Here is a 16,582-nt window from a genome sequence, read left to right on the forward strand (position 1 = left end):
TACAGGTGCAGTGATCGGTAAGGTGCTCTGACAACTGATGCTTAAAGTTAGTGAGGGAGATAAGAGTCTCCAGCTTCAGAGATTTTTGCAATTCGTTCCAGTCATTGGCAGCAGAGAACTGGAAGGAATGGCGGCCAAAGGAGGTGTTGGCTTTGGGGATGACCAGTGAGATATACCTGCTGGAGCGCAGACTACGGGTGGGTGCTGCTATGGTGACCAATGAGCTAAGATAAGGCAGGGATTTGCCTAGCAGTGATTTATAGAGAGTTAATGCATGTAAAGAGCTTGGATTTTACACGAATTATTATTTTTTACCTTTGTTTTGTGTTTTGGCTTGTAATGTTGAATAGGTTGTTGGGACGAAAGGTGGCAGTGTAGCTCTTTCCAAAGCACCAACACAGACAAACACAGAAGTAGCTCCAGTGTGTGTTTTTAATGTATTAGATATTCAGCAGGTTCAAAGCATTCTTCTCATATTAGTACTTCCACATGTCACAGACCACAGTTTAGATAAATACACCACAGGTAATAGAGAAGACGAAGATCCTTATTTCCATGTCAACTTCTGTAACAGTCTGACGTCAAGCACTGGCAGCAGACGCTAGGGGACACATTCACAGCACGCACATCATGTCATACTGTACAAACAATGTCAGTGATAAAGACCTCACAGTAAGAAAAGGCCATGGAGAGCAGTACACTCGCCCTCTGGACTCAGGAGTCACCATCTCCATCAGGACAGTGCAGATTCACTTACAGTATGTCTGAGGTCAGGGCAGCAGTTGAAGCGCCACAGACAAAGGTCAGAAATGACAACCTATTCTCTGTGTAGAGCCTATTCCCTATATAGAGACCTACAAATGTAGTGAACTATATAGATTTTCATTTGAAGCCATTGCATACACCCAACCTCGTTTCTCCTCCAGCTTAGTGTGTATTGATGAGTTGGTTGTAGACATGCTCCAGGATCTGAGAATAGGCCTGGTCTTTGGGTGCATGGCCACTCAGAGAGCCCTGAAGAAGAGAGACAGAGAGAAACCAAACAGGTGAGGAGGAAATCTCTGAAGGACATATCCTAACTGGAGATAATATGCATGACTCAAACTTCACGCAACTGTATTGATGTCAATGAGAGATTTGTGTGATAATTTGGATAACGCGCACGGATCACAAGTTAGCATCAGGCCGTAAGTGAAAGGCCAAAAAGCATATAATAAGGAATTAGAATAATTTAATAAGATATGCCAAAAAGTGAGATGGTATGCGGTTTCCTGTTGTTAATGAGTTCTTATGTGAGCAGACCTTGATTTTGTCCATCATGGTGGTATCAGGACACCAGAACTGATGGAACTGCACCAGGTCAGGGGCTGCCCTGTAGAAGTCCACCAGCAGCATCTGTGGAACAATAATTGAACACAGTAAGAACAGTGACAAAATAGACGATGCCCTACCATTGAATTTATTTGCATAGGTATGGTTACTATGATTATAACTATACTGAACAAAAATATAAACGCAACATGTAAAGTGTTAGTCCCATGTTTCATGAGCTGAAATAAAAGATCCCAGAAACTTTCCATACGCACAAAAAGCTTATTTCTCTCAAATGTTGTGCACAAGTTTGTTTACATCCATGTTAGTGAGCATTTCTCCTTCGCCAAGATAATCCATCCACCTGACAGGTGTGGCATATCAAGAAGCTGATTAAACAGCATGATCATTACACAGGTGCATCTTGTGCTGGGGATAATAAAAGACCACTGTAAAATGTGCAGTTTTGTAACAAAACAATGCCACAGATGTTTTGAGGGAGCGTGCAATTGGCATGCTGACTGCAGGAATGTTGCCAGAGAATTTAATGTTCATTTCTCTACCATAAACCGCCTCCAACGTCGTTTTATAGAATTTGGCAGTACGTCCAACCGGCCTCACAACCACAGACCATGTGTGATCACGCTCTCCGTAGCCGATGTGAGTAAGACCTTTAAACAGGTCAACATTCACAAGGCCGCAGGGCCAGACGGATTACCAGGACGTGTACTCCGAGCATGCGCTGACCAACTGGCAAGTGTCTTCACTGACATTTTCAACCTCTCCCCGTATGAGTCCGTTTCCCATCTGGACAAGAGGAACACCTACGTGATAATGCTATTTATTGACTACAGCTCAGCGTTCAACACCATAGTGCCCTCAAAGTTCATCACTAAGCTAAGGACCCTGGGACTAAACACCTCCCTCTGCAACTTGATCCTGGACTTTGTCGTGTATTGAGATTATGACGTTGTTAAATGTTTTTAAGTGGAACTGAAAGAATGTTGATTTTAGTATCAAGAGGGAATGTTTTAGTGTAACGTCACATACAACAGACAGGAAGTGTGTTGTAGACAGGGGAGACTGGTGATTGGCCAGAAGAGGGAGCATCTTTTTGCATTGTTTATAAGTAGGGGGAAAACCGAAGGAGAAGGCAGAACGGCCATTGCAATCTGGGACGCCGTTCTCCAGACACCGCGGGTCTGTAACTTATGCTGTAACCTTGTGATATTAATAAAAGCCTCTAATCATTGTGCAGCATAAGCGGACTCTTTGTTGACAGCAATAATTGCCACCATTCACCCGATACGACAACTTCCTGACGGGCCGCCCCCAGGTGGTAAGGGTAGGTAACAACACATCCGCCACGCTGATCCTCAACACGGGGTTCCCTCAGGGGTGCGTGCTCAGTCCCCTCCTGTACTCTCTGTTCACTCATGACTGCATGACCAGGCACGACTCCAACACCATCATTAAGTTTGCCAATGACACAACAGTGGTAGGCCTGATCACCGACAACGACGAGACAGCCTATAGGGAGGAGGTCAGAGACCTGGCCGTGTGGTGCCAGGACAACAACCTCTCCCTCAACGTGATCAAGACAAAGGAGATGATTGTGGAGTACAGGAAAAAGAAGAGGACCGAGCACGCCCCCATTCTCATCGACGGGGCTGTAGTGGAGCAGGTTGAGAGCTTCAAGTTCCTTGGTGTCCACATCACCAACAAACTAACATGGTCCAAGCACACCAAGACAGTTGTGAAGAGGGCACGACAAAACCTATTCCCCCTATGGAGACTGAAAAGATTTGGCATGGGTCCTCAGATCCTGAAAAGGTTCTACAGCTGCACCATCAAGAGCATCCTGACTGGTTGCATCACTGCCTGGTATGGCAACTGCTCGGCCTCCGACCGCAAGGTACTACAGAGGGTAGTGCGTATGTGACAGGTTAAAGGAAGTATTCATAGCCTGTTATACACTAAATAGTATCAGTAAGTTCATGGTATGTGAGGATCTTAAAATATCTAAGGTTAAAAAGATCATGCATTCAGTACTAGTTCATAGAGATTGATAAAATTCATATAATTGTGTTAAAAGGTTCAAATCCGTCAAGCGTACAAAGGGTAAAAATTGTACAAGGAATGTGTAAACGTGATATTGATTACTTTATTTTGTGGTGCCTAATTTAAGGGTAAAAGTGTGATCTACTAAATGCTCTTAATCTATGAGCCTGAGATCGATTGCTCTGGTCTCCACCCAAGTTCCCAGGGAAATTGTGGTCTTTTCCTCATTACACTAAAGTTCTCAGTGAGGAAACATAACTGCATCACTCTCGTGATTATTTCTCCCCTTTTTCAGGGGCGTAACATTTTGGATGCTCCGCTTAGATTGCTGCTCAGATGTCCAGTTTCCACATCCTGGTCGCTGAATTCCGAGCCAGCTAAATCCCCACATAACAACCCAGCCAGGCTGCAGTGAGGAAAGTGTTGCTGTTCGAGGGGAGCTGGAAGTTGGTGGTTAAGTACGTGTCAACTGAGGCCATTGTGAGACCATCAGAGACAGTAATTCAGAGTCAACTACTGCACAGTAAAAGTCCCTCCTGTCCTGTCAACATGACAACCGCCTTGGAAGAACTACAGGAAGAGGTAGTAGGAGAATTGCACACCCTGACTAAAGACAAGTTACTAGACATATGTGATTTCCTTGACATCACAGGCGAACAGAGAAGAGATGTTCAAGACAAATCCCGTATATCATTGATGACTCACATTATGATGTTCCTTGAAAGAGAGGAAGTTGCAGAGTTAGAAGATGGCGGCATGTCGGAATTGTTGCTACTTAAAGACAAAATGACAGAGATGATCAGTGGCCTAGATAACAAAACAGGGCAAACTGACCATGATATTGAAACAGCCGGAACACATCACAGAATAGAGGAACTGAGAACTGTAACCCCACAACAAGGGGTGGGAACTGAGCAGAGTACTGCAGCCAAAGCCAGTGATTGTCTGCGCCAGCCCCAACCCCAACCCCCTGCCCATCTTCAGGGGAGCATGTAGCTCTCACCCAGTGCACAGCCCGGCTCATACTGGCGCAAAGAGTTAAAAATGTCTGGTCAGATAGGTGAATCGGGCCAGAAAGATAAACTTACTTTTTCCAGCCTTGCCCATCAGATTGAGAATGGATTTAACAGAGGCTATCCTGAGGTAGAAATAGTAGACGCAGTAATCAGGGCTATTTCTCCAGGCTCACAGCTACGCAACTACTTGGAAGGTAAACCCCAGCTAACTCTTCCTACACTTAGATGCATCCTGCGTTCCCACTTCCAAGAGAAGAATGCAACAGAGCTATACAAACAGCTAGCTTCAGAAGCACAGCATAGCAAGGAGACCCTTCAAAGCTTCCTGATGCGCGTCTTAGATTTGACGCAGAAAGTACTATTTGCGTCCCAGGAGTCAGAATCAGGGCTTAAGTATGACCCTTACAGGTCTCCAGAGTGACAGTATCAGGATAGACATGCAGCCTCTCCTGCTAGATAGGGAAACATCAGATGAGGTTTTGCTAGAGAAGCTTAACATTGCTTGTGCTAATGAGATAGAAAGACGAAACAAAAAGCAGTTTAATGCCCCACAGCCTGCTACAACTGTAAGTGTAGTCCAGTTACAAGATACGCCATCTGCAAAGTGTCCTGTGAAGGAAGCAAAAGCTAAGATACCCGCAGAACTGTTAACAGAGTTAGCTGAACTTAAGACAGGTGTAGCTTCCCTAAAAGGTCTCAGTGCAGAGATTGCTCAGATTAAGGAGACATTACAGGAGCCTATGTTTCAGTCACCGCCTTACGCCTATGCCCCACCTCCAGTTAGGAGGCCAGATAGGGACCCCCAGCCACCGGTTTCCCAGCAGCAGTATTACAGCAACTACAGTCAGCCCCAAGCACCTGACCCTGTGCAGCATCAATATGCACCTAACCTGTATACCAACCGATATACTGTATACTCTGCTCAAGCTCCAAGGAGGTGTTTTGTCTGCCAGCAGGCCAGAACAGATGCACGCTGCACACACTGCTTCCGATGTGGGAGTGGAGAACATTTTCAAGCTGGATGTAAAATCCGGGGAGTCAGACCATCAAAAGAGGCCCCTTTTAAACGGGGAAGAGTTACCGCTGAGGGACGAGTGTTAACCGTAGCTACCAAAAAGACCCGGAAATGTGCAAATTGTGCCAGAGAAGATTCATTTGAGAACCTGAAACAATGTTCATTATGTAAAGAGACACTGTACTGTTCCAAAGGATGTCAAAACCAACATTGGACTAAACATAAGGAAAAATGCACTCACCTGAAAATTGACTCTACCAGTGAAAAGCTTTCCTGTACAGAGGAAAATGCCCACTCTTTACCATCCCTAGCTCAAGTTTGCCACCCCCATAAGGTCACCTCGCTAGTCGGCAGACAGTGCCTTGTTGAGTGTCACCTGAATCGCCACCACCTCCAAGCCCTATGGGACACAGGCTCTCAGGTATCGGTCATTGATGAACGATGGAAAGAGGAATCTCTCCCAAACGCAAGGCTGAGGGATGTTTCAGAAATTCTGGACTCACCTGATGATCTAAGATTGACGGCAGCAAATGGGACTGAAATGCCGTACCTGGGATGGATTGAAACAACTTTTCGGCTAGCCTCTGAAACTGACCAAACAAAGGAACTGATCATCCCAGTGCTGGTAATGAAAGGCTGTCACCTATCTCATCCCATCATAGGTTTCAATGTTATTGAGCACATCCTGACAATGACCGAAAAGACTCAACGGTACAGTACAGTGAAAAAAGCTTTCCCAAGCCTCAAAAGAAACAAGGTGAGAGCTTTTATAAAAGCTGTTAGCGCAGAACAGACAGATGAATACGCAGTGAAAACCAAGAAAGAGAAGGTTGCTGTACCAAAACACAGTAGCATTCAGATTGAGTGCCGTGTAGCTTCCCAGCCTTTCAAAGAGGACATGACAATGCTTTTCCAGCCAGACCTGAACCCGCAGTGGCCAGATGAACTTGAGTTCTTTGACACACTAGTAAGAGTCAGGAAAGGTGTTTTTCCAGTTATCATGCTTGATGTCTCTAACCCCACTGACCACGACATTGCCCTGCTAGGACGCACAATAATCAGTACAGTACAAACCATTATGACTGTGTTACCTGCCCAAGTCTGTGAAAAAGCTGTCACCCCAGACACAGTGAATCACACCAGCGTTCGAACCCCATGTACTGCTACTGAACAGTGGGATCCACCAGTAGGTTTAAGTCACCTAACCGAAGAGCAGAGAGAGGTTGTTAGGCAAATGCTTAGAGAAGAGTGTCACTCCTTCTCCAGATCAGACAATGACATTGGCTGCATTGAACGATTGAAAATGACTATTTCTCTAAAGGACTCTGAACCAGTCAAGCGCACATACATGTCAGTGCCCAGGCTACTGTATCAGGAGATGAAGGGTTACCTTCATGACCTCATAGCCCAGGGCTGGGTTAGGAAGTCAAACTCTTCATATTCTTCGCCTGTCGTGTGCGTTAGAAAGAAGGACGAGACCCTCCGGTTGTGTATAGATTACAGAGACTTGAACAGAAAGACACATCCCGACCGCCAGCCCATCCCTCGGGTCCAGGACATCATGGACAGTTTAGGTGGTCATTCCTGGTTCTCCCTCTTAGATCAAGGAAAAGCGTATCACCAGGGTTTCATCTCTAAAGAAAGCAGATCACTGACAGCATTTGTGACCCCGTGGGAACTCTATGAGTGGATACGTATGCCATTCGGCCTCATGAACGCTCCTGCAGCTTTTCAGCGTTGTATGGAGGAATGTTTGGAAGGGCTCCGGGATAACATCTGCATTCCTTATCTGGACGACACGCTAGTTTTCAGTAAAACTTTCGACAGCCATGTGAATGATGTGCGAAATGTTTTGCAGCGTCTCAGAGAGTATGGCATCAAACTCAAGCCAAGTAAGTGTGATCTCTTTAAACCCCAGGTCCGTTATTTGGGCAGAATAGTATCTGCAGAGGGCAGCAGAGTTGACCCAGCCGATTTTGAAGCCGTAAGAGCATTGAAAGAAATCAGACCAGAGACTGTGGGCCAGCTCAGAAAAATGCTTGGTTTGCTCACTTACTACAGACAGTACATCAAATACTTTTCTAGGAGGGCCAGCTGTCTGTATGACCTCCTGAAAGCAGATTCAGAGAAATTACCTGACCACCCACGGAAAACAAAAACAAAGAAAGTAAGTCATGTGGTGCCCTCAAACAAGTCAATCCTGTGGACTGACCAGAATCAACAGGCCAACAGCATCAACCCCCACCCCTCTTTTACACTGCTGCTACTCTCTGTTTATTATCTATGCATAGTCACTTTTAATAACTTTAATAATGTACATATTACCCCAATTACCTCGACTAACCGGTGCCCCCTGTATATAGCCTCGCTATTGGTATTTTTACTGCTGCTCTTTAATTATTTGTTACTTTTATTTCTTATTATTTTATATTGTATTTTTTGTGATTTTTTTTGGTATTCTTTCGTAAAACTGCATTGTTAGTTAAGGGCTTGTAAGTAAGCATTTCACTGTAAGGTCTACACCTGTTGTATTCGGCGCATGTGACAAATAAAATATTATTTGATTTGAACACGCCAGCCCAGGACCTCCACATCCGGCTTCTTCACCTGCGGGATCGCCTGAGAACAGTCACCCGAGTATTTATTTCTGTAATAAAGCCCTTTCGTGGGGAAGAACTCATTTTGATTGGCTGGGCCTTACTCCCCAGTGGGTAGGTCAATGCCCTCCCATTCCCACCCATGGCTGCGCCCCTGCCCAGTCATTTGAAATCCATAGATTAGGGCCTAATTAATTTATTGCAATTGACTGATTTCCTTATATCAACTGTAACTCAGTAAAACCGTTGAAATTATTGCATGTTGTGTATATATTTTTGTTCAGTTTAGTTTGCGAACAGTACCATCTCATTCAGGACATCACTGGTTAGGAAGTTATCTTGTACATAGGTCACCTCCACCGCCACAGGGATGCCATAGTCATTGGGCCTTTGCTGTGGATGGAAGAATGGTGATAAGTGTTATAGAGGTTTACCTTGTCTTAGAGGAATATGTTCTTATTCATTAAGGCATGTACTACCACTGCACTCACCTCAGGGGGTGGCACTACCCAGAACGGCGTTATAGTGGATGCCACACCCTGGTTCCCATGGTAATAGGGGCCTAAAAATCAGGGACACATTGGAATATTAGTTCAATGTCTGGTTATTTTCATTTGAAAGCGTTTTCTACCGTTGGTGCCAACTGATTGCAAGAGCTCCAGGCCCCGTGTCCAAGCCCAGTACAGACCACAGATGATGCCCAGGCAGGGCTGGAAGCCGTTGCTGCTCCCCTGGAGCCTCAGCTGGTGGTCCATCTGGGAGTCAATGTCCTGCAGGGACGGCAGGGCGGGGCCCCGAGGGTGACTGTGGTACCAGCCCACCAATGACAGCCCTCGCATGAACAGATTCTGGCATATCTGTAATTGGAAGAAGAGACTATTTGTATTTCACACAAACATGTATGATTGTATCATACTCATACTATGGAATTGACGTATGTTGAGCATATCCTGATATTAGCAGTGTTGCTAGGGCTTACCTCTTCTTCAACAGCAGAGGCCGAATCTCTATCTGCCAATCGTGTACGACAGGGAAATGCTCTTAAAACTGTCAGAACTGCAAGCAGCAAAGGGCACAACAGACAAGGCCATGAACATCATACATGTTGAAGATCGTTACTGTAATGTCAGAGGGGAAGTGCAATGTCCTGTTTGCTCACTGTCTCTGCTTTTGTAGGAAATACTCACGTTGTGTGTTAGTGTCCCATCGTCCTCCGAGGTAGCCCACCACCTCACTGGTGGTCAGGTGACAGTGGAAATCCTGAGGGCACACAATCACACTTTTGTCACTTTCCCATAATAAAACAGATTCAAACTGTAGCCTACACCCCGGTTGTACATTTCCTCTCTTACTACCACTGTATGACTCATGCTTACCATAAGAAGCAGCACGTTGCTGGATACAGCAACATTGAAAGGCTGGAACCTGTTGATGGCTGAGAAAGCAGATAACTCCACCAACGTGTGTGGATCCCTGTCGATATACAGTATGTGTTTGATTAGTGTTGAAGCTTACTTATATGCATTATATAGAGACATAGGCTGGCACGAGCACAATTATACCTTGCAGCATCCCTGGTACCCAGAGTGCAGTATCTGACAGGGATTCGCTCTCTGTCTCCTCTCCTGGGCACAAGGCTGATATCTGTAAGAGAAAACACATTAGATACATCTATCCCTTTCCCATATCACTCTCTACCATACATAGTTCAAATTACATAATGCCATTTCTCCAGATTCTTGATGGATTTAATATCTCACCATGCAGCTCAGGTTTGTTCTTCCTGTTCTTGTCATCTGTCAGCACTGCCGTCTTCCCCTCTTCCTCCTCCTCATCACCCATCTCATCATCTTCTCCCTCGCTTACCAGGCTCTGACGTCACAGGAAGAGGGAGGGTGTGAGATGCCAGTATTCATACTAACAGTGTTCTACAGCAGTTCTCCCAATCTCCTTCTTTCAGCATCCCCTTATTTCCCTCAAGAGCTTTTAGTTTCCATATCAACAAACCTCCATTGCTTCCTTTTACTACCCCTCTTTTACTACCCCTCTTGGCGTTACAAGCTGGTAGAGCACGGCGCTTGTAACGCCAAGGTAGTGGGTTCGATCCCCGGGACCACCCATACACAAAAATGTATGCACGCATGACTGTAAGTCGCTTTGGATAACCCTAGGAAGCTCTTTGCCACATTTTCCTCCCTCCTGAATCCTCCCCCTTCTCTCTCTCTGTGGATGACTTCGTCAACCACTTTGAAAAGAAGGTTGACGACATCCGATCCTCGTTTGTTAAGTCTAATGACACTGCTGGTCCTGCTCACACTGCCCTACCCTATGCTTTGACTTCTTTCTCCCCTCTCTCTCCAGATAAAATCCTGCGACTTGTGACTGCAGGCCGCCCAACAACCTGCCCGCTTGACCCCATCCCCTCCTCCCTTCTCCAGACCATCTCCGGTGACCTTCTCCCCTACCTCACCTCGCTGATCAACTCATCCTTGACCGCTGGCCATGTCCCTTCCGTCTTCAAGAGAGCGAGAGTTGCTCCCCTTCTCAAAAAAACCAACACTCGACCCCACTGATGTCAACAACTACAGACCAGTATCCCTTCTTTCTTTTCTTTCCAAAACTATTGAGCGTGCCGTCTTTAGCCAACTCTCTTGCTATCTCTCTCAGAATGACCTTCTTGATCCAAACCAATCAGGTTTCAGGACTGGTCATTCAACTGAGACTGCTCTTCTCTGTGTCACGGAGACTCTCCGCACTGCTAAAGCTAACTCTCTCTCCTCTGCTCTTGTCCTTCTAGACCTGTCTGCTGCCTTTGATACTGTGAACCATCAGATCCTCCTCTCCACCCTCTCCGAGCTGGGCATCTCCGGCGCGGCTCACTCCTGGATTGCGTCCTACCTGACCGGTCGCTCCTACCAAGTGGCGTGGCGGGAAGCTGTCTCCGCACCACGTGCTCTCACCACTGGTGTCCCCCAGGGCTCGGTTCTAGGCCCTCTCCTTTTCTCCCTATACACCAAGTCACTTGGCTCTGTCATATCCTCACATGGCCTTTCCTATCATTGCTACGCTGACGATACACAACTAATCTTCTCCTTTCCCCCTTCTGATAACCAGGTGGCGAATCGCATCTCTGCATGTCTGGCAGACATATCAGTATGGATGACGGATCACCACCTCAAGCTGAACCCTGGCAAGACGGAGCTGCTCTTCCTCCCGGGGAAGGACTGCCCGTTCCATGATCTCGCCATCACGGTTGACAACTCCGCTGTGTCCTCCTCCCAGAGTGCGAAGAGCCTAGGCGTGACCCTGGACAACACCCTGTCGTTCTCCGCCAACATCAAGGCGGTGACCCGCTCCTGCAGGTTCATGCTCTACAACATTCGGAGAGTGCGACCCTGCCTTACACAGGAAGCGGCGCAGGTCCTGGTCCAGGCACTTGTCATCTCCCGTCTGGACTACTGCAACTCGCTGTTGGCTGGCCTCCCTGCCTGTGCCATTAAACCCCTACAACTCATCCAGAATGCCGCAGCCCGTCTGGTGTTCAACCTTCCCAAGTTCTCTCACGTCACCCCCCTCCTCCGCACACTCCACTGGCTTCCAGTTGAAGCTCGCATCCGCTACAAGACCATGGTGCTTGCCTATGGAGCAGTGAGGGGAACGGCACCTCTGTACCTTCAGGCTCTGATCAGTCCCTACACCCAAACGAGGGCATTGCGTTCATCCACCTCTGGCCTGCTGGCTCCCCTTCCTCTGCGGAAGCATAGCTCCCGCTCAGCCCAGTCAAAACTGTTCGCTGCTCTGGCACCCCAATGGTGGAACAAGCTCCCTCACGACGCCAGGACAGCGGAGTCACTCACCACCTTCCGGAGACATTTGAAACCCCACCTCTTTAAGGAATACCTGGGATAGGATAAAGTATTCCTTCTAACCCCCCCCCCAAATTGTAAAGTGGTTATCCCACTGGCTATAGGGTGAACGCACCAATTTGTGAGTCGCTCTGGCTAAGAGCGTCTGCTAAATGACGTTAATGTGCCCTTGAGCAAGGCACTTAACCCTAATTGCTCCTGTAAGTCGCTCTGGATAAGAGCGTCTGCTAAATGACTAAAATGTAATGTAAATGTAAATGGCATATTATTATTATATTATTATTATTACTACCCCTCTTTTCCTCCTTCTCACCACCATCCATCTCTCACTCCTTCTCACCATGTCTGCGCTGGGCTGGTACTTGTGCAGCCAGCTGGTCTTGTACTGCACTAGTTTCTGGCCCCGGTAGCGCACCGAGGCCCATCCACAGCCTGACTTCTTGGCAGGGTTGACCAGGCGCTTGCAGTGTGTGGCCCAGGCACTGGGAGAGTTGAAGATCTGCCCTGTCTCCACCCAGCGGATCTTCCCATCATTCAACAGGTCGCCTACAAACTTCTTACCCTGGGGAGAGAGAGGGGGAGAGAACAGGTAGAAACGGATGCAATTTGGCTTACAAAGGCTTATAACATATGTAGTGTTTGTAATAAACATTATTACCAGATAGTGTATGAACATGTATTTTCAGGTAGTGTACATTAATCTGTTATTACCAGAAAGTGTATAAATATACAGTGAGGGAAAAAAGTATTTGATCCCCTGTTGATTTTGTACGTTTGCCCACTGACAAAGAAATTATCAGTCTATAATTTTAATGGTAGGTTTATTTGAACAGTGAGAGACAGAATAACAACAAAAAAATCCAGAAAAACTCATGTAAAAAATGTTAGAAATTGATTTGCATTTTAATGAGGGAAATAAGTATTTGACCCCTCTGCAAAACATGACTTAGCACTTGGTGGCAAAACCCTTGTTGGCAATCACAGAGGTCAGGCGTTTTTTGTAGTTGGCCACCAGGTTTGCACACATCTCAGGAGGGATTTTGTCCCACTCTTTGCAGATCTTCTCCAAGTCATTAAGGTTTCGAGGCTGACATTTGGCAACTCGAACCTTCAGCTCCCTCCACAGATTTTCTATGGGATTAAGGTCTGGAGACTGGCTAGGCCACTCCAGGACCTTAATGTGCTTCTTCTTGAGCCACTCCTTTGTTGCCTTGGCCGTGTGTTTTGGGTCATTGTTATGCTGGAATACCCATCCACAACCCATTTTCAATGCCCTGGCTGAGGGAAGAAGGTTCTCACCCAAGATTTGACGGTACATGGCCCCGTCCATCATCCCTTTGATGCGGTGAAGTTGTCCTGTCCCCTTGGCAGAAAAAAAACACCCCCAAAGCATAATGTTTCCACCTCCATGTTTGATGGTGGGGATGGTGTTCTTGGGGTCATAGGCAGCATTCCTCCTCCTCCAAACACGGCGAGTTGAGTTGATGCCAAAGAGCTCAATTTTGGTCTCATCTGACCACAACACTTTCACCCAGTTCTCCTCTGAATCATTCAGATGTTCATTGGCAAACTTCAGACGGGCATGTATATGTGCTTTCTTGAGCAGGGGGACCTTGCGGGCGCTGCAGGATTTCAGTCCTTCATGGCGTAGTGTGTTACCAATTGTTTTCTTGGTGACTATGGTCCCAGCTGCCTTGAGATCATTGACAAGATCCTCCCGTGTAGTTCTGGGCTGATTCCTCACCGTTCTCATGATCATTGCAACTCCACGAGGTGAGATCTTGCATGGAGCCCCAGGCCGAGGGAGATTGACAGGTCTTTTGTGTTTCTTCCATTTGCGAATAATCGCACCAACTGTTGTCACCTTCACACCAAGCTGCTTGGCGATGGTCTTGTAGCCCATTCCAGCCTTGTGTAGGTCTACAATCTTGTCCCTGACATCCTTGGAGAGCTCTTTGGTCTTGGCCATGGTGGAGAGTTCGGAATCTGATTGCTTCTATGGACAGGTGTCTTTTATACAGGTAACAAACTGAGATTAGGAGCACTCCCTTTAAGAGTGTGCTCCTAATCTCAGCTCGTTACCTGTATAAAAGACACCTGGGAGCCAGAAATCGCCTGACCTCTGTGATTGCCAACAAGGGTTTTGCCACCAAGTGCTAAGTCATGTTTTGCAGAGGGGTCAAATACTTATTTCCCTCATTAAAATGCAAATCAATTTATAACATTTTTGACATGCGTTTTTCTGGATGTTTTTGTTGTTATTCTGTCTCTCACTGTTCAAATAAACCTACCATTAAAATTATAGACTGATTATTTCTTTGTCAGTGGGCAAACATACAAAATCAGCAGGGGATCAAATACTTTTTTCCTCTCACTGTATACTATTATCTTATTACCAGGTAATGTATAGACATCTACTATATTTTTACCAGGTAGTGTATGGACAGCACTCCGTCCCCAGGCTCAACCAGGCCGTCCTTCAGCAGCACTCTCAGGGTGATGCCTCGCCTAGTCAGCAGGGAGCCACGCCCTGAAGGGGTCCTTAGATCAGACTCCTCTCCTCCACTCAGCTCCTCCTCCTCTTCCTCTCCTCCCTCCTCCACCACCTGTGGAGACAAGGGTGGCTCAGAGCCTGAAAACACACACACATTAAATGTTATGTATGATGCATTTGTAGGCCATGTATACAATAGAAAGGTGAGCTCTTAGAGAGAGGAACCACTCTTATTACAATGTAACAAAAACATGTCCAAATGAAAACATGATAAGGTGCCATGACCTTGACATGAAATGAGGAACCAAAGATGGTCATTAATCCAAAATAAGATATTATATCCTTGAGTCCAACAAACAATTCCCTCTAAACTTGCTCAGAACAGAGCAGCATGGCTGGCCCTTAAATGTACATGGAGAGCTAACATTAATAATATACATGTAAATCTCTCATGGCTCAAGGTGGAGGACAGATTGACTTCATCACTACTTGCTTTTGTAAGAAGTGTTGAGATGCTGAATGCACTGAGGTGTCTGTTTAAATACAAGCACACAGCTCGGACACCCATGCATACCCCACAAGACATGCCACCAGAGGTCTTTTCACAATCCCCAAGTCAAGAACAGACTATGGAGAGGCGCACAGTACTACGTAGAGCCATGGCTACATGGAACTCTATTCCACATCAGGTAACTGATAAAAATACACCTTATGGAACAGCGGGGACTGTGAAGAGACACACGCTTACACATACACATGATAAGACATGCACTCTACGCACGTACACATGGATATTGTAGTGTAGATATGTGGTAGTAGAGTAGTGGACTGAGGGAACACAATGTGTTGTGAAAAGTGTTATGAAATGTAATGTCATGTAATATTTTAAATTGTATATAACTGCCTTAATGTTGCTGGACCCCAGGAAGAGTTGCTGCTGCCTTGGCAGCAGCTAATGGGGACCCTTAATAAATACAAATACAAATAAAGGGGTCATGACATCTGAGGTCAAGAAGTCACCCACTGACCCACATAAATCCCTGTCACAGTTAAAATGTAGTAATAATCTGTAGGACATGTTATATTTAGAGCTGTTTGACATAGCTAATTAGTTGCCACTTGTGATAATTGTGGTAGCCCTAATTAACGTTGGGGCCTTTGTGAGACACCGTCCTTTTGTATGGTTAGTAAGAAACCAAAAACGCAGAAGGAATTCCATAGGGACAAAATGATAGCCTACTGATTGAATCTCATTTGCTATTTTATTAATTACCACTATTAAAATTAGATTAAATATGTATGCGCTTTGTTGTTGTTTTCTGGCCATTGGTTATTCTGCATTTCTCCGCAACACGAGGCCTGCTGCTCGAGATTAATTTCACCGAGTATTATAATTAAAATCACTATTTTATCATTCTCACCCATTTCTCTGAAAGCGTCGGAGAGCGGCTTTATTTCCAACTCCGCCAAGAGGTTTTCTTTTCGGGGCACTTTAGAGCAATGCACAGAATATGTTCAATAAACACAATTCGCCAAACTGGCTGGCGAGCTATTATTCAAAAACATAAAATGAAGGCGTCTGTATCTGCAGTGTGGTTTCCTTGTTGTGTTGCTTTAATGTCAATTCCCCTCCCCTTTCTTTCTCTCACTCCCGTCCTTGTCACTCTCCCCGTAAACAAAAGCGATGTTTCTTTGATCCTATGTCTCATCGGCTACTACTATGCAATGTCCACTCGATATCGGACATTGATATAGTAAAAATGTATATGTATCTATAAATTAGTAATTACATGGTAGAATTAGATCATCAGTTTACAAATTCCTGCTTCCGGAAAGATAGTGTCGCTCGGTGCTTTGAGACAGCCGCTATGTACGTGGCCAGTCAGTCCATTCGATGATTCTAGCGAAGAGAAAATAATAAAAACATTTAATTTCTGGCATTTATAAACACGTTCCACAAGTAGCCAAAGAGACATTTACAATCAAATCTATGTAAAATAAGTTAACCTTGTCCAAACCTAATCATCCCTAGCCCTCAATTCCCCTATATTTAGCCACTAGAGAATCTCCTCCTCTTACAGTCAGTTCAACGCTCCCCCTGGTCTCTTTCCTCCTTTGCGAGGTTCCTCTATCTAGAAAAGGAGCAAATTAACGAAACAAATCCGGTGGGGGGCAGCAAACCTCCACCTACAAGTAAACCTTCACCGTGACAATAGAGCTCG

The 16,582-nt window shown here is 45.8% G+C and overlaps 1 protein-coding gene across 4 annotated transcripts; it reads right to left on the reverse strand.

Moving 5' to 3' along the window:
• Window positions 1–414: 414 nt before the first annotated feature.
• Window positions 415–16,579, reverse strand: LOC121533488 (MPN domain-containing protein). 4 transcript variants are annotated; one of them, XM_041839466.2, is made up of 14 exons: window positions 16,440–16,579; window positions 15,782–16,260; window positions 14,296–14,498; window positions 12,207–12,428; window positions 9,761–9,872; window positions 9,563–9,644; window positions 9,377–9,473; window positions 9,188–9,260; window positions 8,980–9,056; window positions 8,689–8,857; window positions 8,492–8,562; window positions 8,304–8,393; window positions 1,303–1,395; window positions 415–1,014 (listed from the first exon to the last, which is right to left on the reverse strand). In XM_041839466.2, the coding sequence occupies exons 2-14, from the start codon at window positions 15,783–15,785 to the stop codon at window positions 928–930; spliced, it is 1,380 nt and encodes a 459-aa protein (XP_041695400.1). In that variant the 5' UTR covers window positions 15,786–16,260; window positions 16,440–16,579; the 3' UTR covers window positions 415–927. The 4 variants fall into 4 exon arrangements, with proteins under 4 accessions (XP_041695400.1, XP_041695399.1, XP_041695402.1 ...); XM_041839465.2 differs by having other exon boundaries at window positions 16,368–16,448; XM_041839468.2 differs by having other exon boundaries at window positions 16,379–16,444.
• Window positions 16,580–16,582: the final 3 nt, after the last annotated feature.

The sequence above is a fragment of the Coregonus clupeaformis genome, chromosome 20 (genome assembly GCF_020615455.1).
Source record: "Coregonus clupeaformis isolate EN_2021a chromosome 20, ASM2061545v1, whole genome shotgun sequence".
Lineage (NCBI taxonomy): Eukaryota > Metazoa > Chordata > Actinopteri > Salmoniformes > Salmonidae > Coregonus > Coregonus clupeaformis.

Excerpts from the sequence above, each read along its gene's own strand:
- LOC121533488 (XM_041839466.2), bottom strand. Across the intron at positions 9,057-9,187 it reads ATGGGACACTAACACACAAC|TTCTGACAGTTTTAAGAGCA; the intron begins GTGAGTATTTCC and ends TGCTGCTTGCAG. Across the intron at positions 8,394-8,491 it reads GGGTAGTGCCACCCCCTGAG|CAAAGGCCCAATGACTATGG; the intron begins GTGAGTGCAGTG and ends TTCCATCCACAG.